Source organism: Neofelis nebulosa, chromosome 14, assembly GCF_028018385.1.
Source record: "Neofelis nebulosa isolate mNeoNeb1 chromosome 14, mNeoNeb1.pri, whole genome shotgun sequence".
In the NCBI taxonomy this organism is placed as follows: Eukaryota; Metazoa; Chordata; class Mammalia; order Carnivora; family Felidae; genus Neofelis; species Neofelis nebulosa.
The window spans coordinates 66,608,142-66,631,345 of NC_080795.1; the positions used below are offsets into that span (position 1 = coordinate 66,608,142).

At 36.6% G+C, this 23,204-nt stretch overlaps 1 protein-coding gene across 3 annotated transcripts in view; it reads right to left on the reverse strand.

Annotated features, from left to right (window-relative positions):
• Positions 1–681: 681 nt before the first annotated feature.
• ATAD2 (ATPase family AAA domain containing 2) overlaps positions 682–23,204 on the reverse strand; it is a 69,184-nt gene continuing 46,661 nt past the window's right edge. For 2 of the 3 annotated variants that reach the window (XM_058698992.1, XM_058698994.1), the window contains exons 15-28: positions 23,063–23,153; positions 22,060–22,374; positions 21,546–21,678; positions 21,014–21,200; positions 19,619–19,804; positions 12,621–12,756; positions 11,173–11,369; positions 10,467–10,626; positions 7,689–7,811; positions 7,420–7,563; positions 4,765–5,160; positions 3,038–3,171; positions 2,063–2,191; positions 682–1,326 (exon numbers count right to left, since the gene is read on the reverse strand). In XM_058698992.1, the coding sequence (XP_058554975.1) occupies positions 1,282–1,326; positions 2,063–2,191; positions 3,038–3,171; positions 4,765–5,160; positions 7,420–7,563; positions 7,689–7,811; positions 10,467–10,626; positions 11,173–11,369; positions 12,621–12,756; positions 19,619–19,804; positions 21,014–21,200; positions 21,546–21,678; positions 22,060–22,374; positions 23,063–23,153 (2,376 nt within the window). In that variant the 3' untranslated portion in view covers positions 682–1,281. The remainder of the gene's footprint in view (positions 1,327–2,062; positions 2,192–3,037; positions 3,172–4,764; positions 5,161–7,419; positions 7,564–7,688; positions 7,812–10,466; positions 10,627–11,172; positions 11,370–12,620; positions 12,757–19,618; positions 19,805–21,013; positions 21,201–21,545; positions 21,679–22,059; positions 22,375–23,062; positions 23,154–23,204) is intronic. The other variant, XM_058698993.1, reaches the window with a different exon arrangement.

Sequence of the window (23,204 nt, forward strand, 5' to 3'; positions counted from 1 at the left end):
TGACCTGAGCCAAAGTCGGACGCTTAACTGACTGAGCCACCCAGGCACCACCGACCCCCCTTTTAAAAAATGTTTATTTTGAGAGAAAGAGAGCAAGAATATGTGTGTGCGTGTGTGGGCACGCGTGCAAGCTGAGGGAGGGAGAGAGAAAGAGAGAGAGAAAGAGGGAGGGAGGAGGGTCTGCAATATCCCAAGCACGGTCTGCACTGAAAGGGCAGAACCTGACGTGAGGCTTGATCTCACAAACCATGAGATCATAACCTGAGCCAAAATCAAGAGTCGAACGCTGAACCAACTGAACCACCCAGGTGCCCCTGAAACTGTTTTAGAATTCAGAATCTCTCATAGGAGATCATTATCTCCTATTCCCCTCTAAAGAAGTTTCCAACTATTTTTACAAACTAGAATGTCTCTTTAAAAGAACAAAACAAAAGAATATGCACGGTAGTGAATAGTTTTATTGCTTTAAGGAAGAAATTTATTTTTGGTATCATTAATACAAAATTTATAATATTTATCTTTATATAATTGTATATAAAAGCTATCTATAGAACACAACCTAAACACAAACTTAGAAGGATATAAAGAGTTTTCAAATATAAAACTTTTGTTCTATTAAAAAGATATTCAACAAAGTAATTATTAATACATTTGTGTGTATAATCATAAAAATAAACCAAAAATATTTAAAATCTTTATTAACCCAAATTAGAATTATAAAAATGTTTATCTAAAAAGCATCAATTTTGACATTCATGTACAGAAGTTGTTCAAGGACCTTCCCACAAATCATGACTTGAATCCTGGCTTTTAAGTAACTGGGCAAAGAAAGCTAAAGGAAAACGAGAGATGGGAATTAAAAAAAAAAAAAGAATGGCAAAGACACAATGATTAAGTTTCTAGTCTGATACAAGAAACTATTTTTAGGAAGGAAAAAACTTAAAAGTGCTCAAAAGAAAAAATATCAATGTCACTAATTACTCTTAAGTGCCATAAAACATTAGTTATCAAAATTACTTTTATTAAGAGTTGGCCACACTTCATATGCTACAGAATTACTATTACTACAGTGCCTTTTTCAATCAAACTTTCAATATTTATCAGTTATCTCTGTAATTTATCTTACACATGTACATAAATACCAATAAAGCTTAAATATTTTTATTTACTATTTTAATCTTTTCCTTAAAGATGCAGGATTTCATCTCGCACCAGTTATACGGACACAACAAAGGTGAATTAAATAGGAACTGAATATAAAGAATATTTGATACCAAGACATCATGATCTGGAACAACTGAAGTTTTCTACCTCTTGCTCCATTTTCTAGATAAAGAGTAAGAAGGAAAAATAGTAACTTTCAACATGAAAAAAGCTAAAGAAACATTACATCTATTTTGTCAACAACCTCAAGAATATTATTAACCCATATATGATAGTGAAAATAGAAATTTAGTTCAGTATTTAGGACTATCACACAAACTGATATCACCAATGGGACTTCATTTAAATCCCTTTGAAATGAGTCTGAGATGCATTCGTCTTATGTTAAGTTCAAATAGTTATAATCAAGGCACTAGTGTATTTCTAGGTATTAATATTTCATATTTTGTAGGTACTAACGTTACATACATATTATGCTATTTAGGTACCATGTTATACTTAGTAGATATACTAATTACTAAGTATATTATATACTAGTAGCTATACTAGTAGGTACCAGTAGTGTGTATAGTATACTATATTATCATCCAATATCTATTTTTAAAAATTAGTACCAATGCTCACTATAAAGAGTAGGTAAAGACACAGATTGATCCATCTTAAGTCTTATCTTTAAAAGAGCTTTATATCTTCATCAATACACACACAAAATAGAGATTTTTCATAGTCTTCTAATACAATAATTGCAATGATTTTTGAAGAAACACAAACTAGTGAAGTGCTAGATTTCAAAAAGCACAGAACTTGGCTGTGTCTAGAAACAGTCCATAATCCACATATTAAAAAATGGTCTTTAAAATTCTTATCATCTTATAATTCCTTATATAGATTGGTTTACCTGAATAAGTGCCGTTTTGTCATAGTCCATGCGATGCTGATAAATACATTGGCTGATTACTGCATATAGATTCTCCAACTGAAAAATATTGTATTCTCGACTTTTTTTAACAACAGTCTTCAAAAGATTCTAAAAGAAAACACGAGTGTTTATATATATGAGAGACAAATTCCATGAGACAAGATACTGTATTTTTGAAGATGTGGGGAATTTTTAGCATGTAAGCCAGAGTGAGGGCAGACCTAACTATCTGGTGAGACGTGGTGACACTGCTAGTGGCTCTGACCGTTAGCAACAGTTAACTCAGCATCATCGTTCTGCAATCCTGGCCTCTGCCCTGGGGAACTCCCATCCTAAAAACTGTAGCTGAGGAGGTGTCCAATTGCAACTTTAGCTAGAAATCTCTACGGACAAACTAAAATATGTCAAAGAAGTCTCAAAGGTTAATAAGCAAAAAAGCAACATTTTTGCAGGGTATTTTATGGCACTGTAGGTACCTTATAAAGTGAAACAAAAAGAGCACATAAACGGTGAACTACCTCACTACTTCAGTTTTTTTTCTTATAAAAAGGCTTTTTCATATTTGCTCAATGTTTTTTCTTATGACTGGAATAGACTCACTGGGTATCTGTGATGCTTCAAGTCTGGCCCTACAAGAATATGCCATGACCCCTCAGTTAACCAAAAAAATGCCAGTAGAGTTAAGTAAAAACCGACTAAAATGCTCACTGGTGATGGCCATAAAAACAATGTATAGGATCAATAATGTAGACAAGTATGTTAAGAACTACAATTATCAATACACTAGCCATCTCTAACTACTGCTTTTATGAAAGTTATTCCATACCAAGTTCATCCTTTCATAAAAGGTCATTACTTATTGCCAAATTGATAAAATATACTATTACAAGTCATTTTTGGTGGGTTATGTTACTAATCTGCACAATGAAAGCATTACGATTTCAATTTGCATACTTTTAATCGCTCCTGGTCCACAACAAGTGAGGGTGTAGGCTGGGAAAGAATTGCCAAAGCCTTTTCAACACTGATGAGTTGCTGTTGCTCTACTTGGGAACGTCTAGCTCGAGTCATTCGCAGAATGCACATTTCTAGGATGAAAAATGAACTATTATTTGGTTCACAGACATTATAATGCTTAACATAAATATTAGGCAGATTACCTAGCAGGACATATTTACTAAATACAGACACTGATTCTGGTTGATTCGCTTTACTGTAAAATTAAGATGCTGCCACTTACACACTCAAAAAAAAAAAAAAAAAAAAAGGAGAGAGAAGTACTTCTCAAATTGAGTTTTTCAAAGCATCCTCAACAGGTTGAACTATTCTATACTTAGATACAAGATTCATAGACTTTAAGAGCTGGAAGGGACCCCAGCAATCTAAGAATTGCAAACTACCACCCATAGGCCTAATCTGCCCTACGGCTATAAATAAAATCTTATTAGAACTTATTAGAACACAACCATGCCCATTTTACATATGTATGTCAATGTTACTCTTCTAACAGAGTGGACTAGTTGTGACAGAGGCTGTATGGCTATTTAGTATCTATCTGTCTCTTTATAGAAAAAGTTTGCCTATCTCCAACCTAGAATAACCTACTCACTGATAGATAGGAAAAATGAGGTCAAGAGAGGTGAAGAGACTTTTCTAAGGTCAACATACCTAATTGTCGTTAAGAGCTAGGACAAGAACCCAAATCTGCTGATATGTAAACAAGTACCTGTACCCCATTAAATAGTATCCTTTTTAAAAAGATGATAAAAGAAAAACAAAACTCTGAATCCACATAAAACATACTGCCTCATATAGCCAGAGGACTAACACCTAAAATATCCACACTGGAAAGGCTATATCCTAGTCCATTATGCTATGGTTACTCAAACACACTAGAACTCATTTCAAGGAATTGCTTGATAAAAGGTTTCCCTACAGCCTATAAGCCACTGGGGGAAAAAAGTCTCATTAACATTCTCAATACTTGTTTTTGACCAAAATAAATTTTGACTCTGTTACCCCTCTTTTTGCTTTTTAAGACTAAATAACGTTTGGCTTTTCCAAAACCCAAACAAATCTACTGCTAAAGATCCAAGAAGATTCAGACAGAAGACAATTCTAAATGAATAACTTTGGGAGCAGGATCATTACAATAAATAGAAATAATCTTGGACTTAACCTTTAAGAGAAGCAGAGGAATGATGGGGGTGAGTGATGTTCTACACCACTCAGCTAGGATCACAGAAAACTGCTTCTCTTGCTTAAAAAGAAGAGGGTATCCTGCCAGTTTTTAAAAACTGTGTAGCCAAGTACTTTGCTACATGCTTTAGATGAATTCTTTTATTCAAGTCTCAAAGTATTTCATTACCTGACTACCATCCACCCCAATTTTGCCGATGAGAAAACTGAGACTGATAGGTCAAGACCTTGCCCAAGGTCACAAGCTACTAAGTAGTGGACTAGGGGATCAATTCCAGGTCTATATGATGCCACACTATAGTTTTAGCAGTAATTTACAAGCTAAATAGCAAGTAAAGTTAATGCTAATTTGTTTCTAATTAACACCTGCATTCTGAAAGAAAAGGAAAAGGAATAAACTGAAATGGTAATCAGTCATTTAAGAACTTTGAGTGAAACATCTTTTAAAATTATAATTAGTAAGTTGCTTGAGAAAGCCTTACCTTTAGCTTCATTTTCATCAGAAATATCTATTATCTGAGAGCCAGAAGCATCTCCGTTGCAAACAATTTTATCTTTCCTCAGTTCTGTGCATGCTGTAGTTTTCCCAGATTCTTCAAGTTCATGCTCAATATCACAAATACTTGAGTTATTATTCCCCAATTCTATTTTGCTTTCAGAGGCATTTTGCTGTTTCTCATTTTCTTCCACTGAGGACTCTCCTGTGTTTCCAGTCTCATTGTGGTCTACACTTGTGTCTTGATTTTCCTCTGTATCACTCTCAATTTTGTCATCTGTGACATTTTGGCTCTCATCTTTCACCTGTGAAATCCTCCTTCGTTTTGTTATGGTGCCTAAGTACCACTTTGACTTTTTGCGGATTTTCCTCTTCAACTGAGCTTCAAAGAATTTAAAGAAAAGAATAGAAGAACATTCAGCAATTTTCTAAAGTCCAAGTAAGTGGGGAAAAAATACCTCCTGATATATAAGAGGGTAGAGAGCTTGAGAAGCCACTACAGTCTTGTATGATTGGAACACAGAAACAAAGGTAGAGAGCACTGTAAGAAGAAGGCCAAAAGAGGGCAATCACCTGTCACTCTAAGGAGCTTGGATTTTACCCTGAATAATTTTTTAAAAATCTTGAATAATTTTAAGAAGGGCAATTATATGAATTGTCCAATGACTGTATTACAAAAATCATTGTGGGAGGAGTATGAAGAGTGAAGTGGAGGAAGGGAGGGCAAGACTAAAAACAGCCTATACTTATAGTGCCTACCATATAGTGGGAACTCTTCCAAGCTTTTTTTTTTTTTTTTTTTTAATTTAAATCCAAGTTAGTTAACACATAGTATAGTAATGGTTTCAGGAGCAGAATTTAAGGATTCATCACTTATCTAGAACACCCAGTGCTCATCCCAACAAGGGCCCTCCTTAATGCCCATTGCCCATTTAACCCATCCCCCTACCAACACCCCTCCAGCAACCCTCAGTTTGTTCTCTGTATTTAAGAGTCTTTTATGGTTTGCCTCCCTCCCTGTTTTTATCTTATTTTTCCTTCTCTTCCCCTGTGTTCATCTGTTTGGTTTCTTAAATTCCACATATGAGTGAAATCATAAGATTATTTGTCTTTCTCGAACTTATTTCGCTTAGCATAATACCCTCCAGTTCCATCCATGTTGTTGCAAATGGCAAGATTTCATTCTTTTTGATTGCTGAGTAATACCTTCCAAGCTCTTTATGTGTGTACTGACTCACCGAAATTCCACTTTAACCTGATCAGGTTTGCGACCATTATCAACATCACTTTACAGCTGAAGAAACTAAAGATATACAGAGATTAAACATTCTGTTTGGGCTAGAGGCAGGATACCTACACTGAAATATTATTATGCTTGGGAGATGCAGCCATACTGTGGCACACACTTCCAAGTTTAGTCATTCTCACTGTTGTACAATAATTCATATTTCCCATTCTATTGTGGCTTTTTTAGTATTTATTTTTTATATATATTTTAAATGTTTATTTATTTTGAAAGAGAGTGCAAGCGGGGAAGGGGCAGAGAGAGAGGAGAGAGAGAGAGCCCAAGCAGGCTCCACATTGTCAGCACAGAGCCCAATGTGGGGCTCCAACCCACAAACCAAAAGATCATGACCTGAGCTGAAATCAAGAGTCAGCCAGGCCGCTCAAAGGACTGAGCCACCCAGGCACACCCCCATTCTATTGTTGATGGACATCTGGATTGCTCCCAGTGTTGGACTATTATGAATACTAGTTCCATGAACATTCTTATACATGTCTTTTGGTGAACATAATGTATGCATTCCTGATGGGTATATAGCTAGGAATGGGTTGTTTTAAAGAAGACATTTTCCACGTCCTCAATTTCCACACACACACACACACACACTCAAAACTCATTTGACCAAGAGCATTCTGGTAGGTCACCTTTCTTGCTGGTTTGCCTTTCTCATCCTCTTTTTCCCAGCTGCCTCCTCACATTTTTACAAAAGAAGGGGTTACTCTATCTCAAATCACTTACCCCAGGATAGGCTAACCGGCAATACAGTAAGGGAACATCCCAACCCCTGCAAAACACACACACACACACACACACACACACACACACACACACACACACACACACACACAGAGTTTTAAAAATTTTGTTTAAAAGCATCTGAGATCTAACAAGGCACTGAGGAATTATGGCACCGGAATCTGGGAGAACAAACGAATAACTGAGAATCTAAGATCTGAGGAGAGTCAGACATTCATGGGGCTCAAAGAACAAAAATTAGAATTAATAAGAGCCTTCCAAGGAAGGGAGGCCCTGGGAAAACCCATAGGCTTTGGATTAGTGCCTGGTGGAGTTATACCCTAAGAATAAGGAGGAAAGGGACACAAACTGGAATTTACAGAAATGAAACTCAATTTCAAATCAGTCAATCCTGCAATTAGATGAAGGTGAACTGGGACTACAAGCGGTATATCACTATAAACCTGGATGTATTTCAACAATGCAAAGTTGCCTTAATACTAACAAAATCAAGGTAATTCACCACATTAATATAAATAGAGAAAACTAAAGAGAAAGTAAATGGCATCAGTAGAGAATAAAGGCTAGTTTCATAAGTAAAAATTATCCAAGTGCACTTACCAGGAGTACTGCAAGCCACAGGAGTACTGGGTGTCTTTAGTTTATCATTCTGCTCTGATTCTGATCTTTTATCACCAACAGAAGTGGAATTTTGCTTTGGCATCACATGATAGTAAGATGGGGCATATTTGGAGGAGCTACAACCTTGTAAGTAGACATGGAATATCAAGTCAAATGTCCAGATCTCAAAATTACACGAAGGATTAATTAAAAGAACTCAATACACTAAATGAGAAGCATCTTTTTCTGATGCCAAATCATTTTCCTACCTCTCTTCTTTCTAGATTCCTGAATTTCTTCACAAAGCTGCTCAAAGTCTTCATCAAGTTCTTCTTTAATTATTGCATAGGCAGTATCTCTTAAAGCACAGGCTCTATGCCTAATTAGACGATCTGAGAAATGAACAAAGAATATAATTTTAAAATTTCTTTTTAATAATTTTCCAAAAATAAACTCAACATGTTGGGCTAAAATTGTGGGGGGGGGGGGAAGAAAAAGAAAAGAAAATCAAAATTCCTTTTTTACTTTTACCAGGAAGACTAAAAGTTACTGGAATTGTATTGTTCTGTTTTTGCTGTTAATCTAATGTTCTGGATGTCAGATTTAATTCAGCAGACTAACCCCAAACAATTTTATTGCTCTGTCCTATCTAGCTCCCTGTGAAATATCAGAAAAAAATAGAAGAATCAATCAACAGGAAGACTATATAACAACAGGACAACAACAAAAACAGCAAGGAAGGCTGTATCATTAGTGAGCCAGGGATGTAAAAGAACTTTAGAAGCTATAGAGACGATGTTACTGCATTGACAGTGAAACTAAACAGAAAGACAATTAAATAGCAACCCTATACAGGAAACGCTGGAAAAGCCCCCTAAACTCAGAGTCCAAGCACTAAAAACTGGAATATGCTTTGAGGCAGACGGCAGGTAATAACTGAATGTAAAATTGCTTGAACACCTGGATCAATTCCCTCATAAGGCAATAGGCAATATTCACACCCAGGTTAAGAGTTGACAGCAATAGCTATAATATCAGAAAGATTCCTCAGGGGATTTCTAATTCGGGCAGAGGCAAAAGTCTAAGCACTGATTCCCCAACTATGGTAGCATGAGCATCACTTGGAACCTTGTCAGAAATGTAAATTCTCAGGCCCTACCCTACATCTACAGAATCAGAAACCATGGAGATGGGGCCCTACAAGCTGCATCTTAACAAGTCCTCTAGGAGACACTGATTGCCTGCTAAAGTTTCAACCACTGGTCTCAAGTAATTTTAGATTGTCAAGATGGACAGAAGCAGCAGCAGCAGTATGACTGCAATGAAACAGAAAAAGTCTTCAGCCTTCATTGTAAATGCTTCCTTCTTTCGACAATTAAGAGGTCTTCTCAGGTTGGTAACCTGTTTCCCAGGGTTTACCTATAGAATTCTGAATTACAGGGAAATGCCTAGGGAAGATGAGGGTAAGGACTGGGAGGGGAAGAACAGAGAGCTTTTCAATTGTTGAACAAACTCTCAGTAGGTCCCTGTGCTAATCAGGCCAATTTATAAACACTTCCAATTAGAAAACAGAAAGCCAATGTACTGGGGAGAGAGTTAACAGGACTATTAAAAGAAAAACCAAAACTATCCACTGAGGGTAAAGGACACTAGCCACAAAAGAAAAATAGGAAGCTAAGAAAAAGAAGCACCTAAGAATATTTTTGGATATGAGTAAGTTTATATCAGATATATAGATAGATATATTACATAGATGAACAAGTGTCATTAAAAATTCCCTTATTTTATAAATTTTATTTATTTTTTAAAGACTTTGTTTTTAAGTAATCTCTGCACCCAATGTGAGACTCAAACCCACAATCCCCAGATCAAGAGTCACATGCTCTACCGACTAAGCCAGCCAGGTGCCCTTACAAATTTTATTTTTTAATTGCCTGTGTAGGTGAGGACAGAATGGGTATATGTATAGAAAAGATCTAAAAAAGTTATCCCCAAACTTAATAGTGTCCACCTTTGGAGAGAGAAAATGGGCGACTTATTTTTTATTGAAGTGTAGTTAACTTAGAATATTATATTAGTTTCAAGTGTACAACACAGTAACTCAATATTTATATACATTATGAAGTGATCACCATAATAAATCTAGGAGGCTTGGTTTTAAAAATATAGAGGCACCTGGGTGGCTCAGTTGGTTAAGCATCCGACTTCGGCTCAGGTCATGATCTCGTGGTTCGTGAGTTCAAGCCTCACATTGGGCTCTGTGCTGACAGCTCGGAGCCTGGAGCCTGTTTCAGATTCTGTGTCTCCCTCTCTCTCTCTGACCCTCCCCGATTCATGCTGTTTCTGTCTCAAAAATAAATAAACGTTAGGGGCGCCTGGGTGGTTTGGTCGGTTAGGCGTCCGACTTCGGCTCAGGTCATGATCTCACGGTCCGTGAGTTCGAGCCCCGCATCAGGCTCTGTGCTGACTGCTCACAGCCTGGAGCCTGTTTCAGATCCTGTGTCTCCCTCTCTCTCTGCCCTTCCCCTGTTCATGCTCTGTCTCTGTCTCAAAAATAAATAAACGTAAAAATAAATAAACATAAAAAAATTTAAAAAAATTATTAGCAAGTATTATATATTACCTTTGTAATAAAAACTGCAATGGTCTAAACTAAGAAAATTCTTTTGAACCTTTTTTATTACAGGGTGTTTATTTTCTACTTCGAGACAGAACACTGATAAACAAATGAAAGAAGTGAGGTTGTTAGTGATTCTGTGTCTCATTAGAGGATACATCACGCAACAGTTAATAAATACAGGCATTTTGGCATCAAAGAAACATGCATTCAAATTTTGCCTCTGTCACTTCCTGGCAGTATGACCTGAATAAGTTTTCTAACCTAACTTCATTTTCCTCAACTGTAAAATGAGAATAATGCTGTATTCAATGGCATTGTGAATGTAAAATGTTTATAGTATATTACCTGGCATACAGTCAACCCTCACTAAATGTTAGCAGCCCCTGTTCCTGCCCCCTCCCTGGGGAAAAAACCCACTAATGCTTACCTCCAGGATCCCTATCCGGATTGTATTCTAAAGCATTACTACAGATCAGATCAATATCACTCAAATAGTCTTTCACAGTCAGATACTTGTGGAGATCAATTTTACTGATTACAGATGAAAGGTCCATTGGTTGCTTTATCACAGTGACATAATCAGGAACCTAAAATTCAAGCAAATCACTAAATGAACTCTGAACATAAAAACACTGGAGTCTAGTTGCTCTGCCAGGCAATACAGGGGTGAGAGAATAAATCTATAAGAAGTAACGATAATATATTAATATTAAACGTTTGACTCTCTTTAAAGCTGGTTTTATTTTGTATTTACTCTTGTTCTTGGGCACCCATATCTCCAGTAATATCTTATACCTCTTTCCTTGTCCAAACGCCACCCATCCTTCAATGTCAACTTAAGATTTCACTTATTCAGCTTATTATTATTTCAGCTCATTCTAAACCGTGTAGGTTACAATAATATCATGTAGCATTAAGTCATTCTTAAATCACAAAGTTCATTGGCTACTCTCTGGAGGAAAGAAAAATGTGTTACATAGTTCTTAAGTCTCCATGTGCTTAGGACACTACTCCATATATTCCACATAAGGAAAGAAGTTCAGAGTGTAGACAGGGAACCACATAAACTATTCAAATATTCTCTAATAATATTATAGTTTAGAACACATTTGATCCAAAGATTAAATCAATACCTCATCAGGGTCAACAGGTTTAGTAAATACTCTGAATCGCTTGTCAATAGCAAGCCTATGTGTAACATTTCTCAAGAAAATCCTCAGTTCTCTAAATGTATCTTCTTCTTGTTCTTCTAGTCGTTTCACTTCTTCTGCTGTCAGAGGTCTTGGCTCAGGTGGTGGTGCCACAGGGAGAACCTCCAAGGCCTGCAAAACTTCACATGAATGGAAGATTTTAGTTACTACTCTCTCATCATATCAAGGGCGACAAATAATTTGGTGCACACAGTAGCCAGGCTTTCAGGGGTTATCCTCCTTATACACCCCAGGAATAGAGGATTTGAAACACTAAAGTGCTACCATAATCTCTATCCCTACATCCCTTCCTACAATAATTGGTAACTTGTAATTTGGAATGCGAATTCCTAAGTCATTACCTCTTTTTCCATTTTAAGATCACTTATGAGGCTATTAAAACTTTGAAAATGCATTATTTTCAGAACAAGAATATTCTACTAAAAAAAACTTTTTACTAGTTAATTTAAAAAAAAATTTTTTTTTTCAACGTTTTTTATTTATTTTTGGGGCAGAGAGAGACAGAGCATGAACGGGGGAGGGGCAGAGAGAGAGAGGGAGACACAGAATCGGAAATAGGCTCCAGGCTCCGAGCCATCGGCGCAGAGCCCGACCCGGGGCTCGAACTCACGGACCGCGAGATCGTGACCTGGCTGAAGTCGGACGCTTAACCGACTGCGCCACCCAGGCACCCCTAGTTAATTTTTAAAGTAATAAAAAATTGTGTTATGTTTCAAATGTAACAAGTTTAATTTTGTTTAAACAGATATGTACAAGTACTCAGGATTAAAAAAGGAGTATGAGAGTGCTGCCCTAATAAACTGGCAATCTACTAAAGGAGTAACAGATAATTATCACATCTCTGTAATGTGATATTAGTAGTATGAAAAAAGTACAGTGGGTCATAATGATAGAAAATTAATTTTGCCTAGATATGTTAAGGAGTGAAAAATGAGTTACAGTAGTAGGACAAATGGGTCCTCAGGCAGAGATAGGCAAATGGGGATAGAAGCATTACTGAAAGGGAGCGAAAGAATGAATGGAATTAGAAAAGGCAGGAATATGTTGCATGTGGTGTAAAGTTAGAGTGCTTTGCAAAGAAGGAGGTGGGAGAAGGAGGGGAGAACGAAAGTGCCGAAAATGGGCTGGGGCTTTACTATGAATTCCAGCTGCAATTCTACATGGAATGGGAGTATACTAGGAAAGAAAGGCCTTGTATGCTTTAAGATCTTCAGTCTACTTTAATGGGAAGCACAGGGATTTATAAGCAGTAGAGGTATCAACCTAATGACTGAGGTTTTGAGTTTGTGTTAGAAGATGACGATGCTATTAATATTTTATTCCCACTGTCTCGGAATTATTATATATTAAACTTTGACAGAGAAACTAACCTGCTTTCTTTTTTGATACAGGAGGCTTAGCAGCTTGCTTTAGAATTAAATCTTCAAAAAATTTTGTCCGTTCTTCTTTACCAGGTAACTGGACATTAAAAATTTCTCCATAATCACGGATAAATAATTCTTGCACCTTAAAAGAGAAAATACATGCACTATATATGTGAATACACAATACTGTGTATGTATTAATCAATGCAACAGTAGGTTATTATACACATATTTTTAATAACCTGAACTATGCAATAAAGAGATGTTTTTAAAACACAGATCTTTTACGTATGCTGGAGTTACATATAAATCGTGTATGCACAGATTAGCAACTAAAAAATATGGGATCTTCTTTAAAACTCAAGACTCCGAAGTTCACATGGTAACTGACATGGCAATGTTTTATTTCCAGGGTTTTGTTGAGATCAATTAATTCACTTTCACAACCCAAAGTGAGATAGGAGAAGGAGTGGTTGTTCAGTAAAAATAAAGGCTATAACTTTGCATAGGGTATCTGGGTGGCTCAGTCAGTTCAGTGTCATGTGGACTCTTGATTTTGGCTCAGGTCACGATCTCAGTTTGTGAATTTGAGTCCCATGTCGGGTTCTGTGCTAACAGCACGGAACCTGTTTGGTATTCTCTCTCTCCCCCTCTTCCTCTGTGCATGTGTGCTCTTTCTCTCTCTCAAAAGAAATGAATTTTTTAAAAAATTGAAAAAAAAAAAGGCTAGTGGCACCTGGCTGGCTCAGTCAGTGGAGTATGCAACTCTTGACCTTGGGGTTGTGAGTTCGAGCCCCACGTTGGGTGTAGAGAGTACTTACAAATAATAATAAAAAATAATAATAAAGGCTAGAAATTAACAAGTGCTAGTAAGGATGTGGAGAAATTAGAACCTCTGTGCTGGTATGAATGTTAAAATAGTGCAGCCATTGTGGAAAACACGGAGTTACCACGTAATCCAGTACAGAAGAACTGGGGGTAAAAAAACCACCACGCAACCTGATACTTGTATACCAATAATCACAGCAGGATTATTCATAGTAGGCAAAAAGTAGAGACAATCCAAATGTTCATCATCAGATGAATGGATAAAAATGTGATACATAAATACAATGGCATATTACTCAGCCTTAAAAAGGAGTGAAATTTAAAAAATCTCTTTTAACGTTTATTTATTTTTGAGAGACAGAGTATGAGCAGGAGAGGGGCAGAGAGAGAGGAAGACACAGAATCTGAAGCAGGCTCCAGGCTCTAAGCTGTCAGGAGAGAGCCCGATGCAAGGCTTGAACCCACGAACCAAGAGATCATGACTCGGGCCAAAGTAGGACACAACTGGCTGAGCCACCCAGGTGCCCCAAAAGGGAGTGAAATTTTAACGCATGCTACAACATGGACAAAATCTGAAAACATGCTAAGTGAAATAAGCCAGTCACAAAAGGACAAATACCATATTATTCCACTTACACAGATATGTAGAATAGGTAAATTCATAGAGACAGAAAGTTATTATAACAGAAGTTACTGGGGGGGGGGTTGGGAAAGGAGGATATGGGGAGTAACTGCTTACTGGGTATAGAGCTTCTGTTTGGGATGATGAAAACGTTCTGGAAATGGATATTGGTGATGGCTGTACAACACTGTGAATGTACTTAATGCAATGTACTTTGTCACTGAACTGTACATTTCAAAGGCATTAGTGTACAGTTCAGTGACAAAATACACTGCATATTTTACTGCCAAAAAAAGGGCAAAAGAGATCCCCAAAGGATGTTTCTAGCCAACCTCTCAACCCTTTCCAGTATTATTAGAGAATAATATTTATTCCTTGTGCGATGATTATGCACCTTGTTTTGTGTATCTTTGACATCTAGAAGTTTACATTCATAGCTTTTGCATAACCTGATTTGCAGGGTCTTCCACGCTCCCATATTTATGAAAATGTTCCTAGTATGTTATATGAAACTTTCCTCCTGTTGTCCCAATGTCATTTATGAAATGTCTTTATTTTTGTTAATTCATTTACTAAATTACTATGTAAACAAGAGTCTACCAGTGGACTATGTTACATTAATTTGTCCATGCTGGCCTGAATTCCACAGTTCTAATTCTTAATTTTGTGGTATGCTTTAATATTTGATGGTCTTAGAACCTCCTCATTGGTTTTTCAACATTTTCTTGGAAATTCAAGCACTTATTCCTTCTCTATTGAATTTTAGAATCCACCTATTTTGTTGGAATTTGTACCCTCCCTTTCCCCCTCTCTCATGGCTTGTAAGTTATATGCTGTATTTCAATTTTTTATTGTTAGAACTGTTAACAGAAATACCTAAGTTTCTTTTTTCTAGCAAACTGTAAGGTTAATCAATATCTAGATATCAGACAAAAATCTGTGCTTTTATTTCCTTATTCTCCATTGCTATATCCTTCTTGCCATTATCAAGTTCAGACTAAGACCAACTTAGATTTAGTTCACATTCCTTAAAAAATTTTTTCTATCACAATTTTGTGACAATAAGTTTTACTGTTTTCTTTGTTCACTGCTTCTTATATGCCACTTCTACAAAATAAAAATCCAAGAGAAATAATCCTTTAATAATTCTTTCAATCAAGGGTTTGAGTCATTGGTTATAGTTTCTTAGGCACTGCATATTCAAAAATATCTTTGTTTTGCTCTCTCATTCAAATGCTAACTTTGTTGGGAAGGAAATTAAGGTTTACAATTATTTTCTTTCAAAACTTTGAAACTATAGCTCAGTTGTCTCCTTAGTAGCTAGTGTTACCAATGAGAAGGTAGAAACAATTTGATTTTTAGTCCTTTCTAGTAGTATTTTTTCTCTCAGAAGATTTAAAAATTTTCCTCTGTACTTACATTTTCTCTTCTACATTTACTTTCCCTTCCCTATCATAAAGCCCATTAAACAGGTGTTAGACCTGAATTGATCTCCTGTATTCTAACTTTTTTTCCTGATTTTTCAAATCTTTGTCCTTTTTTTTTTTTTTTTTTTTAAATTTTTTTTTTTCAACGTTTTTTATTTATTTTTGGGACAGAGAGAGACAGAGCATGAACGGGGGAGGGGCAGAGAGAGAGGGAGACACAGAATCGGAAACAGGCTCCAGGCTCCGAGCCATCAGCCCAGAGCCTGACGCGGGGCTCGAACTCACGGACCGCGAGATCGTGACCTGGCTGAAGTGGGCGCTTAACCGACTGCGCCACCCAGGCGCCCCAAATCTTTGTCCTTTTGTATCAGATAGGGTAAGAATTCCCGGTGTCACGATCTCCCATCTTGCTAATTCACTCTTTATCTGTGTCTGCTCTTTTTCAAAAGCCTCACAGAGTTTTTTACTTGGGGGTGTGGGGAGTTACTTCATTTATAACATCTCCATTTGGTTCTTTTCTACAACAGTCTGTTGGTGATACATGGATATGATTATTCATTGAGCTGTCCTTCTCAAATGCTTATTTATAAGCTCCTCTTTGCCTGCCTTTGAATTCTTGACTGTCCATAGCTGTCAAGCTATTCTAGCTTCTACTCCCAGTGATTATATGAAGAAGCTAGCCTATACTAGAAATAAAATTTACCTGTAATTTGCTTTCTGAGCACAGGGTTTTCCCATTCCTCCTGATCTTGACAGCCACAGATAGTCACTGTTCTGACACAGTAGTCTTTGGGGCCAACCTCACTGCTCTAGCTGAGAATGAACAGCTTTGCTGACTTCTGCCTGGTATGGCCAGAAGTGAAGAAAACTAATTAACTAAAAGTTGTCCAAGGGCTCTTTCAATTCCTTTCCAGCATTGCCTCAGCGCTAGAAACCATTCCCATCTTGGAAAGCAGTCCTCTCATGCACATGCTTTGAACTGTGGTAACCCTCATCAATCTAATCCCCACTGCTCTTTCATGGGTTCATGAAAGTTGCTAATCTATTCAGAACATTCTTTCTCATTTTTCCCATGTTGCTAAATTGTTAAGGGTTCACTAGTGCTCATGGATATAGGTACTCTGACTACAATTCTGAGATGGACAAGCTCCAATGTAGCTAAAAATGGTACACACAGTGTTCTCATTTATTATATAGCCCAATACTATACAGACAGTATCAATGAACCACTAAAAACTATATAAGGCTCAAAGTGGACTTGCTTATAAATTACATTATTCATTTTTTAAAATAAGCAATCCATGGTCCTATGCCCACTCCACCCTACCATGCAGTGTGATACTGGGATGCTTTACTCAGTTTACAATTATGTGCTTAAGAAACATTACCCCCCAAAAACAGAGAAACTATTCTTCAAAGAAAGATCTTTAAATGCAGAATTCCCACATTCTTGACAAAGTTATCTCAGATTAAACGGACTGCAGATTTTCAACCTCCCTACATCCATATTAAGAATGCTCAGCTATTTTGTCTTGTTATCAAGAGTATAAAATTATCTTTCAAATTTCAAAATGATTAACAATGTTTTAACTGACAGTGAGTACAATAAGCCAATGGTATAATGTGGCTACTAAATAGTAATTCTTCTTTACTTTGTTAAGCAGAACACTGCTAGAGTACTTAATTCATTCTGGGTACAGCTTTTCAAAGGGAATATAAAGACATTCAGGAGAGTGACAGAATTCTGAAGAAACTAAAAATATGTGATGTGTGGCAGAGCCTATTATCAGGCCCATGTCCTCTTCTTCTTAGGCACACTGCTCTGTCATACTTCCTAGTCTCCCTTGCTGTTAGGTACAGCCATGTGAGGTTCAGCCAATGGAATGGGAGAGAAAATGATACATATCTTTCGGATTAGGCACATAAATGGGCCACTCCTTTCAGTGGGGTGGAGTAAAAGCAGGCTGCAAAGTCACGTGATGAAACTGAGAAAGTTCTCTCAGCCTGAATGTCTGGAATGACTACATGGGAGGAGGCTAAGACCTGAACGTAGTCACCTGCATAGTATAGTTAAGTGAGTGAGAAATAAACTTCTACTATATTAACAACCCTAAGGAATATACTGTTATCACAGAAGAAATGTTTAGTGTGAAGAAGTTTGAGTCAGAGTGGGGAGATGCAAATAAACATAATAGAGCATTCGAATATACAAAGAGTTGTCATGATGCAAACAGACTTGACAGGTTCTAGATAGCACTCAGAAAACAGATGAAGAAATGGAAGCCTCTCAAAATAAGTTGATTTTTTAGGAATCAGAGCTAATGAACTGAATAGTGAAGAAAGTGTTTCACCAAAAGTGGAATATCCACATAAAAGATCAAGTATAAAGGAAGAGTCCAGAACTAAATTAACTAAACTAGAAGCCATTAAGAGTCTATAACATACACTTAATATCTGTTTCCCAGCTTGCTCAAATTCCAGCTGAATACCTCACAATTAACTATTAAAACAGGGCCACCAGGGACATCATTCTTGTCCTCGGATAACTCAATCTCATTTCCTTCTACTCTGCTCTCTACTCACTTGGCTCTAGCCACCCTGGTCTTCTTAAGCTATTTTTCTAACACATCAAACACACTTTTGCCTCAGGGTCTTTGCACTTGCTTTTCTTCTGCCAAGAACCTTTGTCCCTCAGATACCCCAAATGGGTTACTATTTTACCTTTTTCAGGTCTTTGCTCAAAAGTCATCTTCTTAGGCCTTACTTAAGACTATTTATTTAACACTGTGACCCTACCACACTCTCTTGGCATTGCTTAGCTAAATTTTTCTCCATAGCAATAGGTTAATATTATACATTTTATCTATTTATTTTTACTTTCTCAACTAAGGTGTGTGTGAGCCCTAGGAAGATAGAGAAATTTTTGTATTTTTCAACGCTATACTCCATTACCCAGAACTATGCCTGACACAGAGTAAGCACTCAATAATATCTCTTTAATAAAATATTTGAATTTATCTTCCTACTCACGTTCTAAAATATGCAAACCAATTTTGTCAAAGATATGGAAAACTCATTAAATTCAGTCATTAAAAACAAAACAAGCCACAGAGAAGCCTACAATATACTTATTATGTACTCTGAGAATTGAAAGGTGGAGAAAAAAGTCTCTTCATGTATTTTACATTTCACTAGGAGACAGAGAGGCAAACATAAATATTTAATGGCAAGCAGTGATAAAATACAGTAAGGGAAAAGAGAGTGATGGGCAGAGGAGCTAATCACTATAATTGAGAAACTGATCAGGGAAGGCCACCCTGAGGTGACACCTGGGCAGAGACCTGACAAAAATAAAGGATCACAACAGGCAAATATCTAGAAGAGTATTTCAGGCAGAAAAAGCATGAACTTTTGTCCATGGTAGCTGTCTAAACAGGCACTAACTTGAAAATACAGTAATTTGGTACAAACAAAAATTCTAAATGTGCATACTCTTCAACTAAGCTACAGTTATTCCACTTTTAGGAATGGATGCTAGAAAAATCCACATAGTAATGCTCATACAAAATGAGCTCAGGGGCACCTGGGTGGCTTAGTCATTTAAGTGTCTGACTCTTGACTTTGGCTCAGGTCATGATCTCATGGTTCATGAGATCAAGACTTGTCCCTGCTTGGGATTCTCTCTCTCCGTCTCTCTCTGATCCTCCCCTGCTTATACTCTCTCTCAAAATAAACATTTAAAAAAAAAAAAAAAAAAAAAAAAAAAAGCCCAAGGATGCTCACTCTAACAGTTCAATAGAAACAAAAACTAAAAAACAACCAAAATACCTATGAACAAGAATCTAGATAAATTTGGGTACATCAAGACAATGGAAAAAGCCATGCTGCTTTTAAAAGGAATGAGACTGTGTATTAAAAAAAAAAAAAAGTGTGTGTGTATACACACACACACACACACACACATATATATGGCAAGTTGCAGAATAGCATGCATTATATAACCCCGTTTTTGGAAGAGAAAAAGATTTATAATGCAGCCTTACTATACACACATATAAATACACCCACCATCCTTCCCAACAAGCCCATATATCATATGTACGGTGACTTTCCCCTCTACAAATTACCTCTTCTGGCAGAGCAGAATGGGGTTTGTCAGAAGTTGCAAGTAGTAAAACTGGAGCAAATGAAGGAATATTCTGTAACAATGTAATAAACGTGGCTTTCATTGTTGGTCCAACTATTTCCCACCACAAGTGGATATGAGGAACATATACTATACTTGGTGCTGTTCTCTTAGCTTCACGAATCATCTAGTAGAGAGGGAAAAAAATTATATTCAGTTAAAGAGTTAGTATGTTAGTAATGCTTGCTTTTTATTGGTCTGGAACAATGTTTAACTTCCCAGAATTATTATATAAAACCCTCAAGATTTTAAAATGCTTTCCCGTTTCGGTCTTATTTTTAAATGTTTTGTAAAAGTCTTGTAAAGTTCTAGTAAGAGGCAAAAGATTTATGCGATATGAAGAGAAATCAGAGTATTAAAAGTCTTATTTTTAGGAAAACATAATTGCTTTAAGCAATTAGGAAGAAAACAGCTTAATACATCTAGAAGACTTCTGTTAAATGCAAAAATAGAAAACTTACATTTGAAAAATTTTAATATAAAGATAGCAAAAACAGAAGCAGCAGAATATCTGAGTGCTTACCATGCAGCAGTCACTGTTTTATTTTTTATTTTTTTTAAATGTTTATTTCTGAGACAGAGAGAGACAGAGTGTGAGTCAGGGAGGGGCAGAGAGAGAGGGAGACACATAATCCAAAGCAGGCTCCAGGCTCCAAGCTGTCAGCACAGAGCCAGACGCGGGGCTCGAACTCACAAACTGTGAGATCATGGCCTAAGCTGAAGTCGGTCGCTCAACCAACTGAGCCACCCAGGCGTCCCAACAGTCACTGTTTTATTTTTTTTATTATTATTATTTTTTTCAACGTTTTTAATTTATTTTTGGGACAGAGAGAGACAGAGCATGAACGGGGGAGGGGCAGAGAGAGAGAGGGAGACACAGAATCGGAAACAGGCTCCAGGCTCCGAGCCATCGGCCCAGAGCCTGACGCGGGGCTCGAACTCACGGACCGCGAGATCGTGACCTGGCTGAAGTCGGACGCTTAACCGACTGCGCCACCCAGGCGCCCCAACAGTCACTGTTTTAAATACTCTACCCACTTAATCCTCACAGCAGCCATACAAGGTAAATACTATTATTATCTCCATTTTCCAAATGGGGGAAACAAGGCAGAGATCTAATAACTTTCCTAGGTCACACAGATATTAAATGGTGGAAATGTGATTTAAACCCATACTCTTTAATGACTAAGCAATTACATATAGTTCTATTTCATAAACCTGGAGGTAGAAATCAGAAAGATAAAAAAAAAAGTTCAAAACAGATAAGCAGTTCTAGACTGTGTCTCTGGAAGACTGCTTCTCTTACAGCTTACTTGTCTGGGCAATAATGAATTACCTGGGCACACGTTTCTTCAGGAGATGTAGCGCTGACTCCAAAAAGAACAGGAATGTCTAAGGTATATACTGCAAATTTTTCCAAAGCGTGGATGACAGCTGGTGCCAAATGAGAACCTTGCCCAAATCCTGGCTCTCCCACTATCAATATTCTTGGTCGAAAAGACATAGGTTGATAACATGCATTTCTGAAAGAAATTAGCTGTATTTTAGAAAAAGCAAAAGTTAAAATTTTCCTCCTAAATTACTAATTTTTAACTTTCTTAAGGCAAAATTTTTGACTATATGGCTGGTCAATCCATAACAGTATGGTTCAAGTGGTCTTTGGAAAATATCAACCTCCACAGATTTTAGGACTACTTTATATAGTGTAATTTCTATTATGGTGACAACTGTAATACCAAAAAATTTTTGATATTTTAACTTAAAAAAAGAAGATCAGTTAGCATTCTTATATTTTCAACCACCATCTTTTAGTTTTTAGGAATTTACACACAAGAAATTATATATATTCATTTGCAAGGGAAATATACCTATTCAAATGAAGAAAATTAAAATTTTCTTTTGCCTTATTAAAGGCTTTTTGAGAAAGCCCATTTTCATATACGGATGGAACATCATCATCACTGTATGCCAAGTCACTTTCTAGCAGAGGACAAGAAATATCTACAAAACAAAAAAATTGTACATTAGTAACTTTTCTGGATTGCAAAAAGCAAACGTTTATGTAATGCATTAGTTAGCAAATCAATGTCCATGAAATGTACAACAAAATTTAAGAATCAAAAACATTTGTGTAGATATGAATAACAAATATAAATGCACTTCAAATTCAAACAGATCTAATTAAGGGCAATCTTTGAAGTAAGTTTCCTTCAAACATCCAGGCAAGGCAGGACTAAATTCCTTTCAAGAGGCTGTTTTCTAAAAACAAAACAAAACAAAACAAAACAAAACCCCACACAAAAAAACCAACCACAAAACATTTCTGGGATGTATAAAACATTTAGTTTTCCTGATTATTAAATGGCCGATCAAGTATCATACCTGAGTCTAAAGCTTTATTTGTTCTGATTTCTGCATGTGGAAATACTCTCTGCAGGGCTTCTAAGATCTGGTGAACAGTACTTTGTAGGAGTGGTTTCACGACAGTGGACAATGCCTGCCCAGGTGATGTCACAGCTCTTTGGGCAGCTGGTGTCATCTTTTGCATGGCTACCTCAAAATCCTTAGCTGAGATGGTAACTGAAGAGAGATCCAACTGTAGTTTCTCACTAGTGGTATAAATTTGTGGGTAGCGTCGACGCAGAGCACATAAAGCGGCCTCAGAGCATATTGACTTAATATCTGCACCACAGTATCCTATCCAAGGCAACCAAAAAAAATGTTTTAAAGTAAATCATCATCCTATGAGCATGACTATGGTTAAAAGAAAATTAAAACTCAACATAGAAATATAGTAAAATATTCAGAGTAAGGATAAAATCTCTCATCCACTCAGTAAACTTGTAACGGTTAATAACCATCAACAAATCAATCAACTTTTGCAAGTGAAATGTACAAACACTAAATGTAGCACAGCGGTCAAGAACAAGAGTTTTAAAAGGACAGACTAAGTTCAAACTCCAGTTTTTCATTTACTGCACATATGATCTTTGGAGAATCATTTATGCTCTTTGTTAAGAGCATCTATGTTAAATTCCTACATTAACATTTCTACATCTGTAAATTGGGGATAATGCTACCTTCAGGACTGATGTGAGAATTTCTCGAAATAACATATATAAAATACTTAACAGAATGACTAGAAAATGTAAACAGCAAAAGACAGCTGTTATTATTATTGTCTAACATTGCTCTCAAATTCCCCAATAGCCAATTCATCAAATATCTCTATTTAATATCCAGGATTTTTAAAGAAAATATGCCACAGATAAGAGACCAGAAACAAACAAAATCTGTATTTCTTTAAACATAACCTTGCCCAAGACTACAACTTAATTTCTGAAATGCATGCATTTTATCTTTTAATGCCTAAAGCAATGTTTACCAACACAGTTTTCTGCTAGTTCTTCTAGAAATATGTCCAGTGGTTTAGGATTCCAATCTCTCGTATGAATCTTAAGAATTTCTTTTCGAGCCTGTAAATAAGAACAATTTTAATTTTTTTATAATAAGGCGCTATTCAGATT